The sequence below is a fragment of the Ovis canadensis genome, chromosome 2 (assembly GCF_042477335.2).
Source record: "Ovis canadensis isolate MfBH-ARS-UI-01 breed Bighorn chromosome 2, ARS-UI_OviCan_v2, whole genome shotgun sequence".
NCBI lineage: Eukaryota > Metazoa > Chordata > Mammalia > Artiodactyla > Bovidae > Ovis > Ovis canadensis.
In genome coordinates, this window is record NC_091246.1 from 62,504,387 (window position 1) to 62,530,789 (window position 26,403).

At 39.0% G+C, this 26,403-nt stretch overlaps 1 protein-coding gene across 1 annotated transcript in view; it reads right to left on the reverse strand.

The window, feature by feature from the left end:
• Positions 1–22,907: 22,907 nt before the first annotated feature.
• RORB (RAR related orphan receptor B) overlaps positions 22,908–26,403 on the reverse strand; it is a 58,447-nt gene continuing 54,951 nt past the window's right edge. Inside the window, exon 10 of the mRNA XM_069573714.1 lies at positions 22,908–23,865. Coding sequence (XP_069429815.1) covers positions 23,710–23,865 — 156 coding nt within the window. The 3' untranslated portion in view covers positions 22,908–23,709. The remainder of the gene's footprint in view (positions 23,866–26,403) is intronic.

Sequence of the window (26,403 nt, forward strand, 5' to 3'; positions counted from 1 at the left end):
AGGCAGGGTTCTTTCACAAGGAGTCTTACAGCACTGGTGCAGAAGGCACCTGACACATACTAATGTAGATTGCAGACACACACACTCATATAAGCTGACATATACACTACTCATATACTCCCACTCCATAGACAGGTTCAAGCCCAACTAGTATCACCAGTATATAAAAGGGCATCTGGTCTAATCAAAATGACCTGAAATCCAATTTTTTTGTACTGTTTAGAACTTGTGTCCACACATACTCATTTTAGTTCTTTGTGTGAAACAGAAGACAAGTGTTCAGGTTTACTTATTGTATGCTTTCTGTGTCAGAGATCATATTCACTTTTGCGATTTATTATATGTAAAATGAATTTCTTCTAACATCTATTGAAAACAGTGTTATTATATTTGGAAGAACAATCCAGTGCTCACTATAAAAAGTTAAAAAAATGCAGTTAAGAACCCAAAATACGAGCCACCCACTCTCTTACCACCTAGAGACCTCATTATTAAAACTTTTTCTTGTCATCTTTCTTTGTGAATTGTACACTGATTGATTGTTTCATTCATTCATTTTATACCTATAAGCAAATCTAAATGTTGTTAAATCAGTGTGGAAAATATGATCCCATTTATGGAAAACACACACACATACACACACATTTAAACAAAACTCCATGGAGTATCAGTCTCTTATGTCCACATGCTTGCTTGGCATTGACTGGTAGACTTGGAGTCTACCAGACATCTCAATTGATTTAATATCTAACCACCTGATGTTCCCCCAAATCTACTTCTTAAGTAACCTCTCCCATTTCAGTTAATGGAATGCAGCCTTTTCGTTAATAAGACTCTCAAGTGTGGAGTCATCCTTGATTCCTATTTGTTCCAGTTTATCACAAATCCTCTCAGCTCTCAGAGCAGGTTCACATCTCAGCATCTTTAGTACCATCCTTTCTCACCTGGATTATCGAATAAGCTTCATTTTGGTCCTCCTGACTCCTGCATTCAGTCTGGATGAAACTCTATGTTTTAGGGTTCTCACATGCTTTTATGTTTTTCAAAAATATGATGACATATTTTGGAAAGAGCAGATGTTTAATCTAGATAGAATTGTGTTTGTGTTGTAGCTGTGATGGCCACTAGCTGTGTGGCCTTAGGAAATTCAGTCTTATTTTCTGAGTCTCTTAGTTTCTTCATCTGTAAAGTGGGTTAATGATAGCTACACCCTAGGGCTTTCACGAAGGTGAAGGGAATTCGCACTAGGTAACTAGCAACAGGCTAGCACTCAGGATGTGCTCTGTAACTGCTTATTTTTGTGTTTCCTCTTGTTCATTCAACTGGGATCATGTCACATTCCTTGAAGTGGCATCGTCTCCACACTTGTGATCCATCTCGTTCAAACTAGACACCTCTGCCTCCTCACCATGTGTCCCCATGCTTCAGCTACAGTAAATAGCCAGTCTTTCCCAAAACCCACATATCACATATGCAGATCTGACAGTGTTATGAGTGTCATTCTTCCACAGGAGGGTTTCCATGCAAATATCATAGACAAATATCCAAGTGTGGCATACAGCGTGGCCTCCATCTGTCCACTTGCAGGTCATGCTCTTCTTTACCTTACTCTTCCTCTTGTCTTTGCTCTGCTGCCACTTGGGCTTGGAGTCTTCTTTTCCCACTTTCTCTTTGATGGCTAAATCTTATTTAGCCTTTAAAAAAGTGAATATTCCTTTATTGATATATAATTTATATATAGTCAAATGCACAAATCTTAAGCATAGACACTGATGAATTTGACAAATATATATATATATTTGACATATATATAAGCATACAGACTGATGAATTTTGACATATATGAGTATGACAAATATATATGATATATATGAGTATACATATATACACACTCATATGGATCATGATAGAAAACATTTGCATCACCCCAGAAAGTTTTCTCATGCTTCTTTCCAGTCAGTCTCCAGCCCCTACCATGATACTGATTTCTGTAACTGTAGATTATTGTGTGTCCAGGGGAGGCAGGGAGAACCATAGCCTCTTATCTCACCATTTTGAACCAGAACTCCAAGAAATTTATTTGTATGAGTCTTTTCTACCTCACAAGAGACCAAGGAATGGGACAGGCAGGGCAGACTGGTGTTTCAGGCATGCTGGGCCAAGGAGCTGCTTCTGTTGCCCTGGAGCTCCTGCCCTGCCAGCTCTCTACCATTGTTAGATACCTTCCATGGAAGCTCGATTTGAATTAAAGCTAGACATTCTTTTAAATATTTTATTAGTGGTTACATTAAAGCTCTTTAAAAAGAACATTCTTAAGCCTTTAGTTATCTAATCATCATATCAAAATCAAAACATTTTTAAAAAATTAATTTATTTTAATTGGAGGCTAATTATTTTACAGTATTGTAGTGGTTTTTGCCACACATTGACATGAATCAGCCATGGGTGTACATGAGTTCCCCATCCTGAACCTCCCACCCACCCCTCCCCCCATCCCATCCCTCAGGGTTGTCCAAGTGCACTGGCTTTGCATGCCCTGTTTCATGCATTGAACTTGGACTGGTGGTCTGTTTCAATATGGTAATATACATAAAGCAATTAATTTTGATTCTGCTTTATAGGCAATGAATTTAGTATTTTTGTTTTAAAGATGCATTCTCTACTGTTTAATCATCACTGTTTTTTTCTTGGATTCTGCACTGTATCATTTGAAAGATAAACTCTTTTTTAGTGTTTCAGTTCAGTTCATTTCAGTTCAGTTGCTCAGTCGTGTCCAACTATTTGCGACCCTGTGAATCGCAGCACACCAGGCCTTCCTGTCCATCACCAACTCCCGGAGTCCACCCAAACTCATGTGCATCAAGTCAGTGATGCCATCCAGCCATCTCATCCTCGGTCGTCCCCTTCTCCTCCTGCCCCCAATCCCTCCCAGCATCAGAGTCTTTTCCAATGAGTCAACTCTTCACATGAGGTGGCCAGAGTGTTGGAGTTTCAGCCTCAGCATCAGTCATTCCAGTGAACACCCAGGACTGATCTCCTTTAGGATGGACTGGTTGGATCTCCATGCTGTCCAAGGGACTCTCAAGAGTCTTCTCCAACACCACAGTTCAAAAGCATCAATTCTTCGGCGCTCAGCCTTCTTCACAGTCCAACTCTCACATCCATACATGACCACAGGAAAAGCCATAGCCTTGACTAGACAGACCTTTGTTGGCAAAGTAATATATCTGCTTTTTAATATGCTATCTAGGTTGGTCATAACTTTTCTTTCAAGAAGTAAGCATCTTTTAATTTCATGGCTGCAGTCACCATCTGCAGTGATTTTGGAGACCCCCAAAATAAAGTCTGACACTGTTTCCACTGTTTCCCCATCTATTTCCCATAAAGTGATGGGACCAGATGCCATGATCTTCGTTTTCTGAATGTTGAGCTTTAAGTCAACTTTTTGACTCTCCTCTTTTACTTTCATCAAGAAGCTTTTTAGTTTCTCTTCATTTTCTGCCACTGAAATATGTATTTAGCTTCATCAGGTAACTTTTTAAATTATGTTTAAAGGTTTATTAAATTTGGTATCTTGTGAAGGCTAAGAGTTTGAAATTTGAAGCCAGACGCTAAGGTTCAAATTCTGGTGCCATCTCTTGTTGGCTGTACGGTTTTGAGCAGGAAAGTGAACCTCTCTGTCTCGTCATCCTCACTGGAAATGGGGAATAATAATAGTCGCTATTTCACTGATTTTCAGAAAAAGATTTAAGTGAGCCACTATAAGCACCCAGGAGAGTGGCTTGCCTATAGTAAACTATCAACTATTACTATTTTCTTTGTGTTTGGTTCATCTTTCAGTTTTTGCAAATGTCTTAGAAAGTCCCTTCTTTATCCAGGAAGGGTATATACTATTATTTTGAAAATGTGCATGTTTGAATATAATTTTTTTTTTGCATCTTCGTATAGGAATGAGAAATTGGTGGAGTCTAGGATTCCTGGGTAATAAATTTTTCCCTGAAAGCTGGTAAAGAACATTCTATCGTCTTCTAGCATTGATGGGTGCAAAAGATGCAATTTGTTTCCCTTGAAGACGAATTGTTTTATCTTCTTAGATTAGTTCAATAAATATTTATTGTACTGATTCTAGGAATATAGCAGTGAGCCAAACCTTGTAAAGATGGCAACCTAATTGGGGTAGGGGTGGGGAGAAGACAGTAACCCAATTACCCAGAGTTAGCTAAGAACAGGATACAAACTAGAACCAGACAAAGGAAGAGACACATATGGTAGAGTTTTAGAAAAGTCCAAATGTGAGGCTTCCAGTGGTCCTCACTCCATGGAGTCATGGTGATACTATCTACTCCTCATCACTATGTGTGCAAATCCATATGGAATATTGCCAACCAGGGATGCTCACCTTGCTCTTAGTGTCTGAACATATTTCTCTGGGCTTGATTGCATACTGTCTACCTAGCTGTCTTTAATGTCTTTTCTTTTGAAGGTTGAGATTAACTCTTTAATTTCTAGTTCCTCTGGAAGTCAGAACTGATATGGTCCAAAGCCCCCAATCATGAATCAGATTGTTAGACTGTCCAGTGATCAAAGCCTCCACACAAAGGACTCCCATGAGACAGTACGTTCCAAGGGCCTGGAGATCACCTCTCAGCAACCATGAACAAAATTCAGACTTCTTGTTGGGTGAGACCTCTCTTTCTTTTCTACATACCAATAAATATACAACAAATGCAGTGAAAAATAATAAAAGATGGTAAGGGAGAGAGCCGGCGCACTAAGCGCGGGCGGCTGCGAGGGCCGGCGCACTAAGCGCGGGCGGCTGCGAGGGCCGGCGCACTAAGCGCGGGCGGCTGCGAGGGCCGGCGCACTAAGCGCGGGCGGCTGCGAGGGCCGGCGCACTAAGCGCGGGCGGCTGCGAGGGCCGGCGCACTAAGCGCGGGCGGCTGCGAGGGCCGGCGCACTAAGCGCGGCCGAGGGGAGCTATCCACGACCGAGGTCAGGGGCAGAGGCCTAGAGTGACAGGCTGCGATGGTGCAGGAGCGGCCGAGAGGAGCTACCCCGCATCCGAGGCCAGAGGCGGCCAAGGGGAGAAACCCTGCCAACGAGGTCAGGGCGGCGGCCAGTAGGAGCTACCCCGCGTCCCAGGAAAGTGGCGGCCAGGAGGAGACACACCGCGTCTGAGGTCAGGGGCGGTGACCCTGAGGAGCCACACCGAGCCCGAGGCTAGGGACGGCAGCTGGAAGGAGCCACCCACGCACGAGCCAGGGCCCTCAGCGGGAGAAGCGGTGGCTGCGCAGGCGCAGGGGGGCCTAGAGGTACTATCCCATGTTGAAGGTCAGGAACGCTGGTGGTAAGGAGATACTCCTCATCCAAGGTAAGGAGCAGTGGCTGTGCTTTGCTGGAGCAGCCGTGAAGAGATACCCCACGTCCAAGGTAAGAGAAACCCAAGTAAGATGGTAGGTGTTGCAAGAGGGCATCAGAGGGCAGACACACTGAAACCATACCCACAGAAAACTAGTCAATCTAATCACACTAGGACCACAGCCTTGTCTAACTCAATGAAACCAAGCCATGCCTGCGGGGCAACCCAAGATGGGCGGGTCATGGTCGAGAGGTCTGACAGATCGTGGTACACTGGAGAAGGGAATGGCAAGCCACTTCAGTATTCTTGCCTTGAGAACCCCATGAACAGTATGAAAAGACAATATGATAGGATACTGAAAGAGGAACTCCCCAGGTCATTAGGTGCCCAATATGCTACTGGAGATCAGAGGAGAAATAAATACAGAAAGAACGAAGGGATGGAGCCAAAGCAAAAACAATACCCAGTTGTGGATGTGACTGGTGATAGAAGCAAGGTCCGATGCTGTAAAGAGCAATATTGCATAGGAACCTAGAATGTCAGGTCCATGAATCAAGACAAATTGGAAGTGGTCAAACAAGAGCTGACAAGGGTGAACGTCGACATTCTAGGAATCAGCAAACTAAATTGGACTGGAATCGGTGAATTTAACTCAGATGACCATTAAGTCTACAACTGCGGGCAGGAATCCCTCAGAAGAAATGGAGTAGCCATCATGGTCAACAAAAGAGTCAGTTTTTTTCCCTCTTTTTTGAATATGTGTTGTATTTAAAGTTGAAATCTTGGGCACTTCATATATGACATGATAAAAATTATGTCACAATCAACATATATAAGTCTGTGTTTCCTAACTGTGTGGTTATGTTTACATGCAGAATATAAAGTAAAAGCCCTTCTAAGAAGGTATTATAAGTAAATTTAACCTTGAAAAAAGAAAGGACTGAAGCAATAGGGAAGGGCAGAGGTGAAAGTCTTTAACTGGGTTGGTGGTAACAGATAGAGAAAAGTGGGTGGATCCTGGATATGTCATATTTTAAGTGAAAAACAATCAGGATTTAGTGACAGGTTGGAGCCTGGATTCTTTACTTTAAAATGTAAACATTTAGTGCATTTATTTAGGCACGGACCATTTCTTAGTAAATTGCCTGGAGCAGAGTGACCTCGCCCAGTCTGAAATATTTGGAGAGGTTTGTCCTTATTTATTCCTTATTCCATTGTTCTGATGTCTGTCTTCATTGACCAGATCTCTCTGATTTACTTTTTGTATCTATTTATTTTTTTCTCAAATGATTTTTTGAAAATTTCATCTCTCTTTCCCTTACATTTTCTAAGCCCTACTCAGGTTTGTCTCTCTCTTTGCTTTGTTAACCATTTGCTTTGTTCCATTTTTTGCAGTCTCAAAAGGTGGCCCTCAGGGCTAAACATTCAGGTAGGTGGTCAATTCTAAGTCAGGGCTGATCACAGCCTTGGGGTTGGGAACAGACAGGGAAACTGACAAGAACAACCCTGGGCCCAACTTTTCAGTAGACTGATTTTCAGGCCTTGGGATCAGGGCTGGCCAACAGCTGCAGGTGTTGACCATCACTTGTCAAAGGTGATAATCATGATCCTAAAGGTGCTCCTTCTTGGGTCGGCAAAAAGGATTCAGACAGCCCTGCTGCTGGAAGCAAGATCTATGGAGATAGAAAAATATATATAAAATTTAGAAATTCTCCTACTAACTGATGATGTCTATTTGTAGCTCTTCCCATCCCATTGCCTCCCAGATTCTGACCTGTTAGAAATTTGTTTTACAGCTTTTTTTCAAAGTCAACTTTTTGACTTATTGGTCAGCTCTACTTAACTTTGATTAATTTCTGATTTGTCTAACATTCTGTCAATTTTATTTGTGTTTATTTCAGTTTCTTGGGCTGGAAGTTTAGTTTTGTTTTCTAGAACATATATATCTGTACATTTATATTATATATATATTGGAGAAGGTGATGGCATCCCAATATATTCCACATAGTTCTGCATGGTTGCAGTCCATAAGTATTGATATTAAGAGCTCACATACCTTTTATTTCTAAATAATTTGTAATTTAAATCTTGATTTCTTCTTTAGTCCAAGAATTAGAAGTTTATTTTTAAGTTTTCATATGCTTTGATTTTCCATGTGTGTGGTGGAAGGGGATCTCAATGTTGTGATTTTACTTCTAATTTTTCCATTGTGATGAATATTTTTCTCTTTCTTGGAATTTACTGAGAGTTTTTGTGTGATTCATTACATTGTCAATTTTTATGAATGTTCCATGTGTTTGAAAATAAAGTGAATTCTTTGTTTATTGGTACACAACTAAATTTATCTGAGATCAAACTTGGTGACTGTGTTATTAAAATATCTAAATTTTCTTTAAGAAAAATCTATTTAATCTTCTAGGATCTGAGATCTCTGTGATTTTTATCCATTGTGCTTTTTCAATTTCTCTTTAAAATTCTAATAAATTTTGCTTTATATATTTCAAAACCACATTGTTAGGTACATAAAAAAGTAGATGACCAGGGATTCCCTGGTGACTCACCTGGTAAAAAATCTGACTGCAATTTGGGAGACCTGGGTTCGACCTCTGAGTTGGGAAGATCCCCTGGAGAATGGAATGGCCACCCACTCCAGTATTCTGGCCTGGAGAATTCCATGGACTCTGTAGTCCATGGAGTCGCAGAGTCTGACACAACTGAGTGACTTTCACTCACTCACTCATTGAATCTTCTAGGTAAATTTGTAACTTAAAATACTTAATAATCCTTACTATAATATTCTTAAATTCTATTTTGTTACTATTTCTACATCCTTGAAAATCTTTGTTAGTTTTTATCTAGGTCACCTCTTCATTTATTTTCAGTTTTCCTGTATCAATTTGTTTTCAGCTCTTTAAAAAATATTATACACTAAAATTTTTTACCAAAAAATGATCTGTGCCTCAAGTTTTATAATGGAGAAATAACAGATTGGTTAAAAATTGTTAATGTATATAAACTTTTTTGGGGGGCTTTTATTATATGTTTTATACATATTATGCTCTCTATTGTTTCTTTTCTCTTTTTCCTCTACAAATGCCGTGTGTTGAGTCTTTTATTTTCTGCCTTATAGTAACAGTTTATAATTTTGTTCACATAGGTTCTGTACTTTTACTATCCAATTTGTCTAGTGGAACTTTATAGTATTATTATTGTAGTAATAATTTTTTCCCCTTAATTTCTTACTGATACAGTATTTTTAAAATTATATATTTTTATATTTATCATCCATATAGCCATCTAATGAAATTATCCGTTATGAATAGAGTTTTGAATATAGTCTTTTGGATTTTCTAAATATATAATTATATTGTTTAAATATAAACATAACTTTATTTCTTTTTTCCTAATATTTTCACTGATAATCTACTTCTCTTTGACAGGTATGCACAGTTTCCTTCTATTCAAATATCTCATAGAGTTTTTATTGGAAATGTCTTTTTGGCAGCTATTAGTAAAACTCTAAACTCTTCTCTTTTAATCTAGTTTTATGTAACATTCATTTGAATCCAAACTTATTAGGTGTGAAGCTTAGTTTATAACTTTTAGGAAGCATTTTTCTTGGGAAAGAAAATTTTTACAGGTAAAAAGGTATAATATTACTATCGTAATAATGTAATGTGACATATAATTTACTTTAGTGATATAACTTAATAACTTGATCAATGGCCTTAATCTTGAATCTCTAGTAATATTAAGATCTGAAAGTCTTCCTTATATTTCTCAGTTATATTTACTTGATTTTATGGTGGAAAATTATATTCCATAGCTGAATTTTGGAAGTAGTGCTTACAAATATTGATCCATAGAGCATGTTTTATCTTTAATGGGCTGTTGTGGTGCTCAAATGAATAATATACATGAGGCATATCATAAGAGGTAAAGAACTTTACAATGGTTAGTCACTATTATTAGAGTAGGTACCCAATTAATATGTTCATTTGATTTGATACCTAACTTGGCCACCTTTACCACATATTTCCTTTTCAGTTATCTGTGTGCTTTTCAAAAGGGATGTGAGATTCTATGCCCAGGGACAGTGGATATGTGGGAATTATTTATTTAGAAATAAATTACAGCATACATGTTTATTTGAAAGGCAGGCGTTGGGGTCTTTTTCATTTTTTGCTGCTGATTCTGACAACACATCTGCAGAATACATGTGTCCCAGTGGTCATTTTGGTCAAACATGAAGCTTGGCAGATGCTTGCCTGAGCCCCAACCACCTGGCAGGCCTTTGTTTTCTTGGCAAGGGTCTCCAGACTGAGAAATCTGAGGCACACATTTAATTCCAGCTGAAGGGAGGATTATGAGTTGATGATTTACTGTGAGACTCAAGCTTTACCATAGGCACCATTCAGAATGAGTAGCTTGGGGATTTGCATTCATCAGACACAAGAACCACAAGCCAGGAAGTGAATTAGAGGCCAAAGCTGTTTCACCAGCTGGTGAGACTTTGCAATTCAGTTCCATTGCAGGTAAAGAGTTGTGGTCACCAACAAAGTGCAAGTAAGCAAGCTGGCACAGACCTCTCTAGGGTCTTTCCCACAAGGGCACTGTCTCCCATACGAGGCAAGAGGAAATTTAGAGGAAACATCCTCTGGTTTCTCCTAGGTTGAGTTCCATGAATCACTTCCCAAGTAAAGAAGTGGAGAGCCTCAGAAAATCTCTTGCTTCCTGCTCATCAGATGTGTTTCAGGTGTCAGAGCTCCTGAGAGTCATGTGGCTCCTTACAGAAAATAATACATTATTATCAAATATTAAGATTAGTCATAAAATAAATTAATAAGCAATTTTTGTTTTACATAGTATTTCATCAGTGATTAAGTTCCAGTATAAGTTTAATATTGAGTAGGGCTTTCTTGTTTTATGAGATCTAACTTAAGCACACAATTCTACCTTCTAGCTAACCTCTAACTAAAGAAATCTGAGCATCCTCTGAAGATTTCTGTGAGTTGCCTGGTATTTGAATCCTCATGGTCACATAAACCATTTTGAGATTGACCTTACTGAAAATCAGGAGCCTGGGGATGGTGGCTCTTGGTGGTGGTAGTGGTGCCATTGAGCACCAAACAATCTAAAATCATGCATTACCATCCCTGATCTTAAAATCCTGCCTCTGAGAGTTTCTCATCAATTCTTTGGCCTATCTTTACCCAAGTTCCATGATCTCATTCGCTCCTTATTTATGTCTTCTCCCCTTATTTCCTCATATACTTTCTCCTTCTTGGAGAGCCTTGAAAACTTTGAATTCTTCTCCAATACTATTAAGTCTATGAATAGAACGGAGCATTTTCTACTTAACAGAAACTGCCTTTCGGAGCAGGTAGTTGTGATTATAAATAACAGATATTTTTCCCTAGTACATCAATGTAGATGAGTGGCAACCAGTCCTGATATTGAAAAAAAGACTTAAAAGGAAAGCCCAACTTGTGGATAACCAGTTCTGTGGGGGCATAGTCACAGTAACACTGAGTTAAAGATAAGTTTTTCAGAAAGCTTTTCAGGCAGGATTCCAGAGCCTTCATAATTAGCCTACTTTCACCCTTTCTCTATTGATCTTCCATCATTGTTCATATACCTAGTCATCTAAGGAGCCAGACTGGTAGAACATGAGTAAAGAGCAAAACTTGAGAAAACATGTCCTCCAAGGAACAATTTTTCCATGTGAGAATGTGGGAATATTATTGCCAGATCTTCTGTTTTTTTATAAAAGAATCTGGAGAGTCTAATTTCACATGGAATTTCCTAATTAAGTATAAACCAAACAAAACATGTCTGAGGGTAATATTTGGAATGCAGCTGCCAGTTGCTCCATATTCTAGACATCTCTCTCTCTCTCTCTTTTTGTATATGCTTCTTCCACTACTAGAAATACTCTTTCTCCAGAAGAATATCGCATCATCCTTCAAGGCTCAGTTCAGATGGCATTGTTTTTCATTTTGCTCCCACAGCTATTTCCAAATATTAATTGATTTCATTTCTCCCCCTTTATAGTCACCAAAATCCTCTCTAAACGCCTCTTTTGATGTGTGTCACTGCATTTGTTTGCTGGGCTGCCAGTCTTTCTACACTATGAAAACCTCAAGGATAGGGGCCATGTTAACCATCTTTCTATACTTTAGACCTGATCAAATACTTAGCATATAATAAGCGCTCAATGGGCTTCCCTGTGTGGCCCAGATAGTAAACAATCTGCCTGCAATGTAAGAGACCCAGGTTCAATTCCTGGGTTGGAAAGATCCCATGGAGAAGAGAATGGCAACCCACTCCAGTATTCTTGCCTGGAGAATCCCATGGATAGAGAAGCCTGGTGGGCTACATACAGTCCATGGGATCGCAAAGAGGTGGACATGAGTGAGCGACCAAGCATGATGACAGCGACAAAGCACTCGATATTTGTTGAACGGATGAGGGAAAGGGACATGATTCTGGGATGTAGCGCCTGAGCTCACCTCTCCTTCTGCTTTGCCTCTCAAATTTTTCTTTTACATTTGATCACAATGCCTTGCATTTGGAAATTGTTATCCCTGATTTTTGGGGACAAGCAGAAAAATAGTTAATACAATCTTCATGAAAAACTAGTGTGAAAAAGATTTACTGCTTGTTTTGAGCAAATGTCTGAGCTCTTTCTTTGAAGAGTCTATTTTTAAAGCGTGTTCTACTGCATAGTCCATTGAGGGCAATGAGACGGAAATTTATTCTTGTCAGGGTGAAGGGGAATGGATGTGTGAATGAAGTCAAAGCTGGAAGTTGGATGAAAGTGTCTAGATAGCATCAGGAATGGGAATTAGAAAGTGCAATCCTACTGCTACCTTGAACCTGTCCAGATAAGAGATTTAAATTCTGCTGTGAAATATCAGAGTATTTTCCACAGAATAGTGCCATTTAGCTATCTGAGAGTTGAATCTCCACAGGTTCATAGAGAGTACTTTTAAGAATTTAATTCCTAATTTCAGGGAGGAACAGTGTATTGGAGAGGAGAATTTAGTGAGAGACCTCCCCTTTTTTTTTATTATGCTGAAATAATTAGTTTTAATGGAAAGAATCAGTAAAGATGAAGATATTATTTCATTTGGATGATATAGAATTAAGTGAAAGTGCAAGTGGTAGTCGCTCAGTAGTGTTCGACTCTTTGTGATCCCATAGTCTGTACCCTGCCAGGCTCCTCTGTCCATGGAATTCTCCAGGCAAGAATACTGGAGTGAGTTGCCATTCTCTTCTCCAAGGGATCTTCCTGACCCAGGTATTGAACCCGGGTCTCTTGCATTGCAGGCAGATGCTTTTATTGCAGGCAGTGGCTTTACTGAGCCACTAGGAAATCCTGATGTAGAATTTAGATATGTGCCAAAAGGTTATTTGAGGGGAGGAATTATTTTAATAGATAATATTATTATGACTTTGAAAACTAGGAACATCTAGGGCTCAATGGCTTTAAGTATAAGACCCCCTTTCTTGTGCTTAAGATCCTCCAAAAAAAAGTTTCTACACACATCATATTTTCATATAATCTGTCTAGTATGTACACAGGGAATTTCACTACGTAATGAACAAAAGTTCCCTGACCAATGGTGTAGGTGTGGCATTTCAAATTTCTTTAGATTGAGGGTCATGAGAGTTACTATTTATTTGAGGAAAATCTTTCCTGACTTTGCTTTCCCCTCTAACCTACCCCAACTGTCAGTCAATTCCATCCCACCTTAAAAATGTTTTATCTTCCCAAAGGGAAAGGTCAAATGGCATTTTACTTGAGCATGTTAGAGAACTGCAGGGCTTCAGATTTGTGAAGTGTGGTAAGGATGGAAAGTTCAGAGAAGGAAGTTGTTAACAAATCCTTGATGATACCACATGATAGCTCAGTAGGGAGCACAGCTCCAGGAAAACTTTCCTGCCATTTGGTAAATCCCTTCTGCTGCTACTTGGAGCTCTAAAGTGATGATTAATTCCATTCTCCATTCTCCTGGTTAAATATTTTTAGCTGGCTATGAGAAAGCGTTATAATTCTCTTCAGTTCAGTTCAGTTCAGTCGCTCAGTCGTGTCTGACTCTTTGCGACCCCATGAATTGCAACTCCCGGAGTTCACCCAAACTCATGTCCATCGAGTCAGTGATGCCATCCAGCCATCTCATCCTCTGTCGTCCCCTTCTCCTCCTTCCCCCAATCCCTCCCAGCATCAGAGTCTTTACCAATGAGTCAGCTCTTCACATGAGGTGGCCAAAGTACTGGAGTTTCAGCTTTATCATCATTCCTTCCAAAGAAATCCCAGGGCTGATCTCCTTCAGAATGGACTGGTTGGATCTCCTTGCAGTCCAAGGGACTCTCAAGAGTCTTCTCCAACACCACAGTTCAAAAGCATCAATTCTTCAGTGCTCAGCTTTCTTCATAGTCCAACTCTCACATCCATACATGACCACTGGAAAAACCATAGCCTTGACTAGACGGACCTTTGTTGACAAAGTACTGTCTCTGCTTTTGAATATGCTGTCTAGGTTGGTCATAACTTTCCTTCTCTTGGTTCATGTTTAATATACATGTAGGGTATTGGCTCCTGTAGCTAGTATAACAGTTGTAATAAAGTTTATCTTTTATAGTTATTTGTGTTATGTTTTTGCCCGTTTATATAAGCACCTTTCTTGGACCTAGAGCATAGATTCCATAAGGCAGAGTCTATATCTATCATACTTCACAATTATATTCCCAGTGCATAGTACCTGGCATATATTAGTGGAAATGAATATTCGTTGAATGAATGTTTGTTGCAGTATCTCATAGGAAATCAGGCTAGAGACTTCTGTGGATTCCTTTCACATTTGTGTCAGAATTGCTGAGGGTTTCTCAGTCCAGTTTCCCTTTCCCCATGGGCACACAGGTAGACTGCATTTCCCTTAACCTTTCCTATTATGTGGTGCTGTGGGGTTAATTCTGATTCATGGAGTGTGTGCAGGCCTGGCCCATTCAACCTCCTGTGTAATCCTGCAAGCTCTCTCTTGCTCCCCTCATCTCTGGCCACATGCAAAGTATCCAGTGATTAAGATGACATCTAAGATGACATTTGGCCTATTGTTGTGACTGCTGCAACAGGAACACATGATTACAGCTATAATGGGTTCCATCTCTTAAAAAGCAGTATCGTCTCTAAAATTTCCTATTTGTACAGTGACATAGCTCAAGAATTCATCAGTTCTCCAGATTCCGTTCTTATTGATGAGACTTCGTGATTTAATGAAACCAGACTGAGATTTGAGAGGAATATTCCTAGTCCAGGCTTTTATGTCTCCCTGGTCTCTCTGTTTGCTTCCTGCCTAGCTGAGTCTTCTGTAAAAAGTCTGGAAAATTAAGTCTAACCTCTGATATCCACTCAGGCTTCTTCCCTTATTGCTTTTGGTTAAATCTTTGTAGAAAGGAAGGGAAAGAGCCTTCCGCTGCTCTTTGACAATGGGCCACTGTTTTTCTCTTACTGCTTATGGTAAAAAGCATGTCTGTATCTTGTGCCTCTGCTGGAAAGATCCAGTGAGATGACAGGAGGATAGACCATTGGGAAGCTAAAATTATAATAGGAGAATGAACCCCAATGCATAGTTGCCACATTTACTGAATTCTTACACTATGCCATGTTCTACTCCATGAACACGGGAGACTTAAGAGCTGTGAGGCACAGCCATTAAGAATTCTGTAGTTTCTTAACTAGTTAAGCTTAGCTAGTTCAAATTGAGAAAACAAATAAAACTTTTATAGCATAGTTTGGTAATTTGAGACACCTCTCTACCAAGATGACAGTAAAGGGTTTGCTTCACTTCTGCCTCATCTTTATTTGGGTCAAGGAGCTGTTGTGACTTGGGAGTATGAAGCCAAACCCTGGCTACTTCTTTGATACCTGAAATGCCTCATTCCTGGTGTGATTATGGAAACAGGCTGCCAGTTCTTACTTTTAAATAAAAAAGAGGATCTATGAATGAAACAAAGCATTGAGCACAAAAAGGGCTTAATTCATCATTTTAGTAATGCTATCAAAGGTTAATAATCATCATCTTATATGATCCAACCTCAATTTTAAAAATAGTAAATTTCGTCTTGTGTTTCAATCCTGCTTAAATCTAGGTTTCTAACAAAACTCGAGATGATTTTATAGTTAAAATTCTACGATCTATTGTTGGTGACAATTGACATGAGCCTGGGATAGGTTGTGTTAATATATTTGATGTCTCTAATTAGTCACTTGAAGACTTGATTAGAAACCAAGGGACAACATCAGTGTATTTCTCTGTTTCAAGAAATCTGTGATGATCTTGAATTAAGATTCCCACAGGGGATCTGGATGTCTTGAAACATACATATTTCAAGGGTTTCTGCTGATTTCACAGACTGAAGTTGGGAGAGACTCTATGGAAGAAAGGCTTTCTGATGCTTATCCTATCATATGGGCCAGTGGTTCTAGTTTTAAAATCTATTAAATCTTGCTTTAAACTACATTTCTCAGAACATGCCAGCTCTAGGGACCACAACCTGCAACAGCTTCCGAGCACCTGAAAAATCGCTGTCATCTCTTAGAACTGCTTGTTAAAAAACATTATTGTGAGTCTGGGATTAGCCTCAATCACTTCTTACTGCAGTTTCAAATAAGAATCAGAGCATTCCTATGTTGGTGAGCATTGATTTTGGTGATGCTTTGCTTAAAAAAAAATCAGATGAGAGGCTTAACTATTAATTATTATCTGAAAACTTTCGTCTATTTCAAATGTGCTATAACATTTCAACAGCAAAGGAGTTGCTTATGACTCAGCTAGCTGGGGCTTCGTTTTATGAAAGTTCTAGAAAAGTAGGGCTATTAGCATTATTTTAGTTGCTGTCTTCGAGAGGTGTTGTTCTCATTTTAATTGCAACTTGGTAAGCTGTTTGGCTAGAATGAATGAAGCCTGGCTCTTTTCTCAATGAGCATTTCTAACTCAGACTAGGTCCATGAGGACATAAGACTTTCCAGGAAAAAAAAAATCACCCAATATTTACTGGAAAAGGCAATTTTGTAAGTTGGAACCCATGGAATAATATTTTCAAAGCCAAATCTATCTATCTACTTTACAGCCTCCTTGTTTCCTGTGTGAGAAAAAGAAAATAATGAGGCCAGACTTTTTTCCTTTTTCTTCTTTTAATTTTGTTCAGCATTAAAGGAGGGAACTTCATAAACATTGATTGTCATTTACAGAAAACATTCAGAAATCATGTGTGCATTATCCAGGGAATGCTAACAGTATTCAACTAATAATTTACAGGACATAAAATAAGGACAAAAACCTATTACATTCTAAAGTAATATAAAACTCTTTTTTTTAATTGTTAGGGAGTGCTGTTTTATTCTAGTATATTTATAATAAAAAAACTCAATGCTTACTTCCTAAATGACTCAGGCTGCAGTTTTACTCACGTACACAGAAATTAGGGCTTACATATTAAACAAGGAGAGAGAGATCAGAAAACTGTAGATTTTAAAACTACATATGTCACTGGGTTTATTTGTAGTTTGCCTTTTGCCCCTATCAGCCAATAATAATGCATGTAATAATGTAAGTTAAGCTCCAGAAAAATCAAAGCCTCTAGGAGGCTTTATTTCTTTAAAAAAAGAATATAATTATTATGCTTTTTAGAGTGAATACTTTTATTTTACATAGTCTGGCAATGCAGGTTGTGTGCGTTGCTAGCAATGACACGCGTGCTAGTAAGAGACGCAAGCTGCACATTCCAGGTGCAGTGGTGGCTGGTAGGTACAGCCAAGCCCCAGACCACATGGTTTCAACGCTGGAGGACTCAGACCTCTGCTCTCTACTTGACACGTGTGGGCTGGAGCTCAGGTAAAAACATTAAATCTCTGAATGTTGGAAGTACATGAAAATTATTTCTCTCAGTCCTAAAAGCAAGGAATTATTGTCAGGGATTTCAAAAATATTGGAAAGTCTCATTTAAATCTAAATATCTTTTTTTTTATTATAAATCAATCATCATAAAATATTAGCCTTTTAAAGTTGTGTTTGGGATGCAGGAAAAGCATCAGACTCATCAGACTTGCTCCTGTCTGTGTTGTTACAGCTCATGACACCTTCAACTTTCCTCCCTCTCAGTCTCCCCCCACCCTCCCCCAGGTTCTTGACAACATTTATTTGGTAAAGGTCAGTTATGGCTTCAGCGAATGAGTGATCTGACCTTAGGTTATTAATACGAAATAAATGTGTACAAAAATATTTTGTTCATCAGAAAGCAGAGTTTGTTTTCCTTAAGCTATTCCGTGCAGAAAGGATATGGACTAAGCCATTTGCTACAAGGAAAGAGGACTTACTCAGGCAACATTTTTTTTTTTCTTTTTTAAAAAACTTTCCTTTTTCATGTTGTCTGGTTCAGATAGGGTTTACAAGTCTTAGGGAAATCTTAATACAGATTCTTTGGAGCAGATTTAATTGACAGCCCTGTCCCTTTCTCAGCTGTCTTACAAAAGGAAGCGTACACTTAACACCAATGACCCATCAAGATGCTTAAACCATTACAACCAGTTTCTGAGAAGTACGTAACACGCAGAAAGGAAGCAAGTACATATTCGCTCTTTGTTGGTTTTTCCCCCTCTAAAAAAATCATTACAAAGTCTTATGCTTAAACAGAGACATAGAAAAATCAGTGTATTCACTGTCTCCAGTTATTTACAGCAAAAATTACAGAGACAGCATACATCATATTAGACCTTCCACAAGCATATATTAAAAGTAATTACATCTGAAAAAATATTTTTTTTTCCTCTACATTTCTACAATACATACTCAATTTTCTATAGGTGTAGTTTTCATTCCTGTGTGTGTGTGTGTGTGTGTGTGTGTGTTGTGTGTGTGAAAATCAGATGAAGCAGACGGTACCGTGCTTGGGGGTGTGGTCCGGAGCTTCTCTGACATACCTAGTGTGTGTGTGTGTGTTCAGTCATGACCCAGGCAGGTGTATGCCCTCCATCAGCCACTGCCTGAAGAGTATGGTTTAACAGAAGGATCACGCTGCCCAGTGGGGGTGCACATTCCCTGCGCTTCCCCCAACTGGGTTTATTCAATCTCGGTAAACTTGTGCTTTATTTTTGGCCATAAGAACAATCACTGAGCTGCTCTGTCTGCTCCACTGGAGGTCGTGCTTACAGTCATGCAGGAGGCAAAGATTACTATGGCCAATTCATTTTGGAGGAATTTCAACAGCTAAGGAAAAAAGTGCACAGACAACCCCTATTCGCTGCAAAAAAATCCATGGTCCCTCACTTCAGAACAATGGAGGACTATGTTATTGTGACTGTGGAATAAATTCTTTAGACACAACCAAGGGAAAAATAAGAACTTGCAGATTATGAAACCGCACATTTAAAGAAACACACCGAGACTCAAAAGCATAAAAATTGTGCATTGGACTTTCAGAAACAGAAAGTGGCAAGAAGTCTAATCACCTGACTCTATGAAGCTGAAAGTTTGGGCAAAACAGTGTCTTTTATAAGCCATCATGAAATTATTTTCATTTTCAGATTTGTTTGCCATTTTTAAAGCTGACCTCTTACTATATCCTCTAGTCAAATATGGAAACCAAATTAAGTGTCAGAAGAGCAAGACCTCTTGCCCCTGAACCCCTGACTCTAATGTCACCCAGAGTTGTATCTGGTCAGACTTGGCTCCAGTCAGATAGGCCCCAAGATTGGATTTCCAGGGACTGTGACCACCTTCTGCCCCAAGACATGTTTGTTTGGTCTGCACTAAGCCTTGAATCAACTGACATTTACGACTCAAGAGATTGCATAAGATTTAGAAACTAGCAATATTTCAGCTTTAGCTGACTCTTGGATGCCCCTTTTCATTGGGGCATTTCCTTGCTAGCTTCCCACCAGACTGCTTCACTCATTTGCATCAACTCCCTGGCCCTCTAAGACTGTTGAATTTTTAAACTTAGCTTAAACAAACATGTTTCTCTGGTCCTGAGATACTCCCCTACCAACAACCCCAAAAGGATGCCAACTCTCGTCTAAAGACACACGTGGCTGCCCATATCAGATTGCTGTTTGGATTAGCAGTTGGGAACAGAAAATCAAATACTACTTCATCTAAAGCAGATGGTGGGACTTCCGCTCTCGTTAGAGGGGACTCTGTGCAAACCGTCACTACAGATGCACACTTTCAAGTTATTGCTGTTCTCTTAAACGGTGGTTCTGTCAGGGCACAGATGCCCTTGTCTGAACTTCGAGAGAGAAAGAAATCAGGAAAATGTTTTTTCTTCTAATTTCCAATAGCAGTAGAATTTTTCCTTGCTTCTATGATAAATAGAAACAGAATATAGAACAAAACTGACATAATTTGCATCTGATTGATGGCTTTGAAAAAAGCTGTTAAGTTGTGTCCTTGGCACCTAAGAATTGCTTTTGCAGTCAAGTCTGGTACACATGGGACTGGAGAGAGTGAGCGTGAATTGACTATCCATGTGCAAGGTTTTCTACAAGCAGTTTAGCTTGACTGCTGGGAAGTTGTGTGTGGAGCAGGCAGCTGTGATAGGACATGAACTAATGCCTCCTGGAACCTACTGTTAAAATCCAGAGTCTCTTAGATTCTATCAAAGAAATCTGATTACCTAAGAGACCTCTGTATTGTCTGTTTTTACCTACCCAGTGGTTCAGAGTCCTGAAGACACTTTTAAAACAAGGGAGATCCAGAAAGGGTATGTTTGTCAACTACATCTCCACCCTCAGTTTTCAATCTTTGGGGGCGGGGGGGTGGGGGGTAAAAGAGCTGCAGAAAAAGGAATACAAAGAGGACCAGAGTCACAGACAGTTGGGCTTGAGATGAGATGTTAGGCCAGATGTGGAATTCCTTATTTTCCTATGTTCCCTCCAAAACTTGCCTTTCTTTTCACAGACCACAAGTCACCTCCCTTGTCAAGTGGTGAATGCCACTGACTTGTATAGGACTTGTATAGGAAGCCTGGGTTCTCTGGGAGATACATATTCCTATAAATGGGGCAACTGGATCATTTGACTCTTAGGAGATTTTAGAAAATGAAGCTAAGTTGTTACTCATGAGCAATTTTTCAGCAAGTCCAAACATAGAAGTAAATTCAGCTTACAGCATGAAGTTACCCCTCATTGGTCTGAAAGCCTTGTCAGAGTGGTTCTCTCACTAGCATATTTAATTTGTGCCATTTATATTTTGTTGTCATTTTCCTGGTTTTTGTCCCCCTCCTTCTTGGTGTACCTTTTTTTAAAACAAAACAAAACAAAACATCCCTGAGTGGATACAGTGCAACATCTGCATCAAGCAGTGATTGTCATTTACGAAGCATGACGTGAGAAGTACAGATCCTGGGTCCTTTCTTCCAGTGCCCACCTTACTACGGATGTGTTGCAAACACTTGTGAGTCTTCATGGGGAAGGGACAAAGGTTGCATGTGGTCAAGAAAGTTGTTAACCAAAATTTCAAAATACCTCCAGAGGTAGTCACAGGAGACATTCAAAGGGCAGCTTTTAAAGGTACTTTGTTACCACTGAACACATGACTTGGCTGTCTTTCAAGGGACAGATTTGGCAACTGTGGCAAAAATTGGAAATCTCTTTTCTCAACTGCAAGGGGCTGATCGCGTACTGGTTTCCACTGTTTTGTTCTGGTTCAGTTGTTAGCTGTTTCCTGTCCCCTAGCTTCAAAAGGTTCATGCCGTCCCAGTGAAATGATTGCACCAGTGGAAACAACACAAATTCAAATCCAGGACCTCCTGAGGCAGTGTGGGGAACAATCTTTTTCCTACATCACCCATGGGACAAGGGAGGGAAAATTCTCAGCCACTTCATCAATTGAGTCAATTTAAATCCTCTAAGGTAAATTGGAGGAAACAAATGGTTCCCTTTGCAACTGAGCAGGAATTACAGGCTGACAATAGGAAACACTAGTCCAACTGAACAATGAAAGCAAAGTTTGACATAAGTTCAAAGCTCAAAGGGAAACGCCAAGTAGACACATTAAGCATTGCCTATCACAAGCCAATCATAAAACATACATTGCATTTGGAAACAGCTTGGTTTAATTGAGTGCCTTCCATTACCCTGTTTTCCTAGCAATCAGTAAAGTAATCTTTCCATTAGAAGGAAATATGACTCTTGGAATTAATTCTTTATACAAAGAACTAACAGGAGTGACATTTACACCAAAAAGAACTGAGTCCCTGTAGCAGCATAATAAGCAGTCTACAGCTGTCTTCTTAGACACTGAAGGTAATTTGGTTCAGTGTAGTTAAATTAATTGAATATAACAGTAGTTGAGAAAGGGATTCATTATTTTAAAGCCTTTTTTTCTCCATTGGTTTGGAATTCATCAATCATGAGGTGGGAAAAGGCTCTGTTTTCTAAAAGACAAGATGAACACTACTGTTTGATCATCAGTGAGCGGTGCCGTGGCATCATGGAGACGGCTGTCAACCATCCAGCTTCAGGAGAGCATAAGATTAAAAAAAATCAGTTTCCACTGATAGAAACTTCACAAAGCAGGTGTGCATTTGTGTGTGTTTATGTGTGTGTGTGTGTGTGTGTGTGTGTGTGTGTGAGTATTAGACAAGATAAGAGCAGGTCTTCTTGAGTTGATGGCCAGGCTACACTTACAGATCATAATTTTCCCTGTCTTATACACAAAGCTCCTCTCTAGATTCCTTTTAAAAACTCTTGTTTGGGACCAAATGAAACTAAAGGCACAAGGCCTCCAGAACACAAGCAGAACAAGCTCCTTGGAATTTATGTTTTTCTGGTGATCACTTTGGTTGGAGGGCAAGTGGAGAAGTGAGATCTTGTATTAGGAAATCCAAGTTGTCTAATCCTGATCTCAACTCTGGCATTCTGTACTTTTAAAAGTTTCTAAAAGAATAACCCCAGGGTAGATGGATGATGCAATTTCAAACGGCACCAGAAAGAGTTTTGGCTTTGGGGTGCATTCGGTCTGTAGAATAACACAGATCTTTTTATTCTAATCTATCAAGGTTTTACTATATTTTTATAATATGGCATTTTGGAGTTGAAAAAATTAGAGGTCCCAGACTAGAAGAACATAGAAAGTCCTGCCTCCCCCTTTATTTATTGCTCCTTTTTTTCTAACAAACTTATTAAAGAGAATGAACATAAAGAACTACTTTTTTGCTTTGTATATTCTCTTTCTACTTCTTTGCAAAAGAGATAAAAATGTTTACATGAAATGGTATAAGGACCCTGGGTTCTGATTTACTCTTTTACTCCAATTTTTTTAGAAAAAATTGCTGGTGGTCATAATCTACCGACTGTATTTCTCTGTTGATACAATAAGCACCAAAATCAAGTTTCTCTCACAACTTGAAATTCAAAGAAAAAAAGGTGGTTTTTGTGTCCTGGTGAAAAAATAGGAAATATCTGTTGTTTGGTCAAAAGGCCCTGGACTCCACAATGTTTTCTGTGGCCTAATTCTTAAAACAGGAAAATGGCTCCAAATAATTTTTTTTTTTCTATATGTACCATTTTGACAAGGCTTTGATGTCATTGATCGAAACAGAGTTTTTCTACAGAGGTCATGCGTTATATTTATTCCTTTATCAACTTATTTCTGAATTGATACCATTCTGCTATTAACTGCAGATGAAAACTCTGGCTGAAAAAACAAAATCCTGATTGTCTAACATAAAGGTAACATAAAACACAGAAGGTAAATAACGTAAGAGCGCCTGACTGAACCTCCTTTGCCAGTAGGTATGATATTTTAAGCCACAGTGCATGTGTGTGTATAAGTAATAGTCATATATAATATTCTCAGATATTATATACTTATCACATACCTGCACAGTGCTTTCCAAGACAGCTACAAATTTATACATGCATCGCCTATCTAAAAACATAGAAATCAGTAAGCCTATTAAGTGGAATTTTCTTAAATTATATTTGAACAATCAACAGGAAAAGTAATCATGTAAAGTACTGCTCTGTTCTTGTATATATCTACAATAAAATTCTATAAACAGTTGTTTCCCCAAACATACCTGAATAAAATTAAAAAAAGATAACACCCAGTGTCCTATATTTGTATATTTATGGTCATTTCAAAAACAAACAAACAAATAAAAGAGCCCCACTCAGGTGCATATTTACATTCTTCAAACTGTAGCGGTGAAAAATAATTCTATTAAGTGCAGGACATTCCTAATGTTGCAGTAGTGACATTTTCCTTAAGTCTTCATGAACACATTGCTTTTGTCTTAATGGTGATGCATTCCACGACTATGAGACAGTTCGCTTGTTGCCTTCATTTGCAGACGGTGGCACAGTCAGGATTAAAGAGCTCCTTGTATAACGGAGGAAAGAGTGTATTCACTATGTCTGGATGCGATTGCTTAAATACCTGCAGCTTCTCCCCGTGCAAGTTGCAAACTGCTGTGATGGTTGGTATCTTGGCTATTAGCTGCAGAGTGGAGAGACAGGGAAGGAGACAAAGAGGGAAGCTCATTAGTGCTCTGTCTCCTGAATCAGTGTCCTCCCTGGCCCCAGATGAAGGGAACCGACTTTGGAAAAAGATGTTCAAAAAGAAAGAAGGCTCACTTTCAGCTTCTCCTTTAGAACAAAACAAAACAAAACACCTTCCTCCCCCACTCTCTAAAGAGAAAATAAAGAGCAGGAAAGAAAGCAGGACCAAGCTTCCTAGTTCATTGTTCTTATAGAAAGTATGTATGGAAGGGAGTTTAGTCTAATCATTAGGAGGAGGTGCTGGCCGGGCAGGCTGACTAAGTTGGAATCCTGGTTCTAAAGTAGCTAAATGGCTATATGTCTGTGACACCCTCTATGTCTCAGTTTTCTCATTTGTAAAATGGACTTACTCGTAGCATCTATTTCATTGAGTTGTTGTATAAACCAAGTGACGAAATTAATATGAAAGTGCTAAGAATACTGTAGGCATGAAACACAATTAGCTAATATCCTTATCTACCATTTCCCATAGATTTTTATAACATGAATACCATTTCCCATAGATTTTTATAACATGAATATCAGATTTTTAGTTTTGGAAGATGACAGTGTTAGAAAGGTATAACATCAGTCATATGAGGTGTAATTCACAATGCTCTGGACTGCTCTGCTGTCCAGTCACTAGCTTGCCACTCTCTCTGTAATCCTTTCCCACTTTAATGCACAAAATGAAACCTATATTTAATTAAGGGAGAATTTGGGAGGTCACTGGCACTCAGCTTCCTTGGGGAGGTGTTTTAAAAAGTCATGGGAGAACATCCACTTATTATTATTATTTTTTAGAACATCCACTTATAACTGTTAGGTTTTGATATGTATCATGTAAGATATAATTTTTTAAATTTAAATACCCAGGAGACAGTGTTTTAATAATTTAAAATACCCACAGTTTGTTAAACACTATATATGTCATCAGGTTCTGGACAATTCTAGCTTTTAACACACTTATAATTCTGAAACACTTAGAATCCATCATTTAGTGTCAAAATTGCTTAAAACCAAGTATCATTGTGATCAAATTACTGTGGGAATAAGAAATACTCTCATATAGATAATACTTTTACAAAAGATAAGCTTGATAGTTCATATAGTTGACCAAAGGTACACTTGAAAGCAATGATGAAATAAAATAAACCCATCTAATCACCAATTAGGCTCACTGCTCTCCCTACTCTATTCAATAATAAGAAACCATTTCAGCCTTTGAAGTAAAGGAGGAAATAGATAATTAGTTACTTTGTGACTTTTCAAAATCAGAAATTTCCACTCTTTCATTAACTTTCCTTTTAACGACTAATGACTATATAACCACACTATGAGCCATTTAAAAATAGCACCAGGATTAGAGCTGTTGACATATTCATTAAAGGGATCTAGAACACACAAAGAAGTCTGGGGTTCAGAATTTTCAGTTCACTGCTATTTAATCACAGGGACAGAAATGAAAAAATAAAAAAACAAAACTGTAGAATCTTTACAGAATGGATGTTAAGTTTTAGGCTAAGAATAAGGACTTTTCAACGTTGTGAGGTACTTAAACTGGTAGCAGACACTTCTATTAGACACTAGAATTCACAAAACAGTAGTGTTATTGCTTATAATCTATGTGGGGAGACAGATGAATATGACCACACAGTCAAAAGCAGACTGAAAAACTGTGGCGAGTGCCATGGAGGAACGATGCTAGGACAAGTGGTACATAATAGGATGCTCTGACTTCTTTAAGGCAGGCACTTCTGAGAAAGGACCATTTAAGCTGGGCTCTGAAGGGGGAGAGAGCTAACCAGATGCTGGGGCTCGGGGGTGTATAATATGTTCCAGGATCATATGCGGTATTAGAACTAAAAGAAGTTTAGTGTCCCTGGAGCAGTGGGTGAGCATGTTCAAGGATAAAGCTGGTGAGGCTGCATAGTCAGGTTATGCTAGGTCTCACGGTCTCTGTTAAGGTCTTTGGAAGAATTTTAAGAAAGATGATCAGAATCCCATTCTGAAAATTTGATTTGAATCCTGGTGGAAAGCAGTGTCTTCTCTATATTTTCATAGGTGAAGAGTGTACAAATGTCCACTAACTAGAGTCCCTTGGGAAATTATTCAAGCTTTCTTAACCAGCTGGTTCACACAGAAGGAGACTGTAACAATTTCGGAAAACTTCTTGCACATTACAATTCTCCCTGAAATAGCTACTGAATGCGTAGAGGCTTTGAAAGCTTTCTATAATCATCTGCAGTTGAATTGATGGTGTGCAGAGTTCCTAAAACACCCAGATGCAACTCTGTAATGCTTGTCAATCTTTGGTGTGCACAAGAATTGCTGGGGTGCTTCCTAAAAATGCAGATTACTGCAATCCACTTGTAGGGATTCTGTTTCATGAAACCTAGATGTGGAGCTCAGATTTCATGTTTGAAATACATATCCTGAGGATACTGGTACACTGGGTCCATAGAATAGACTTTGAGAAGAACTGTTAAGAGATTCA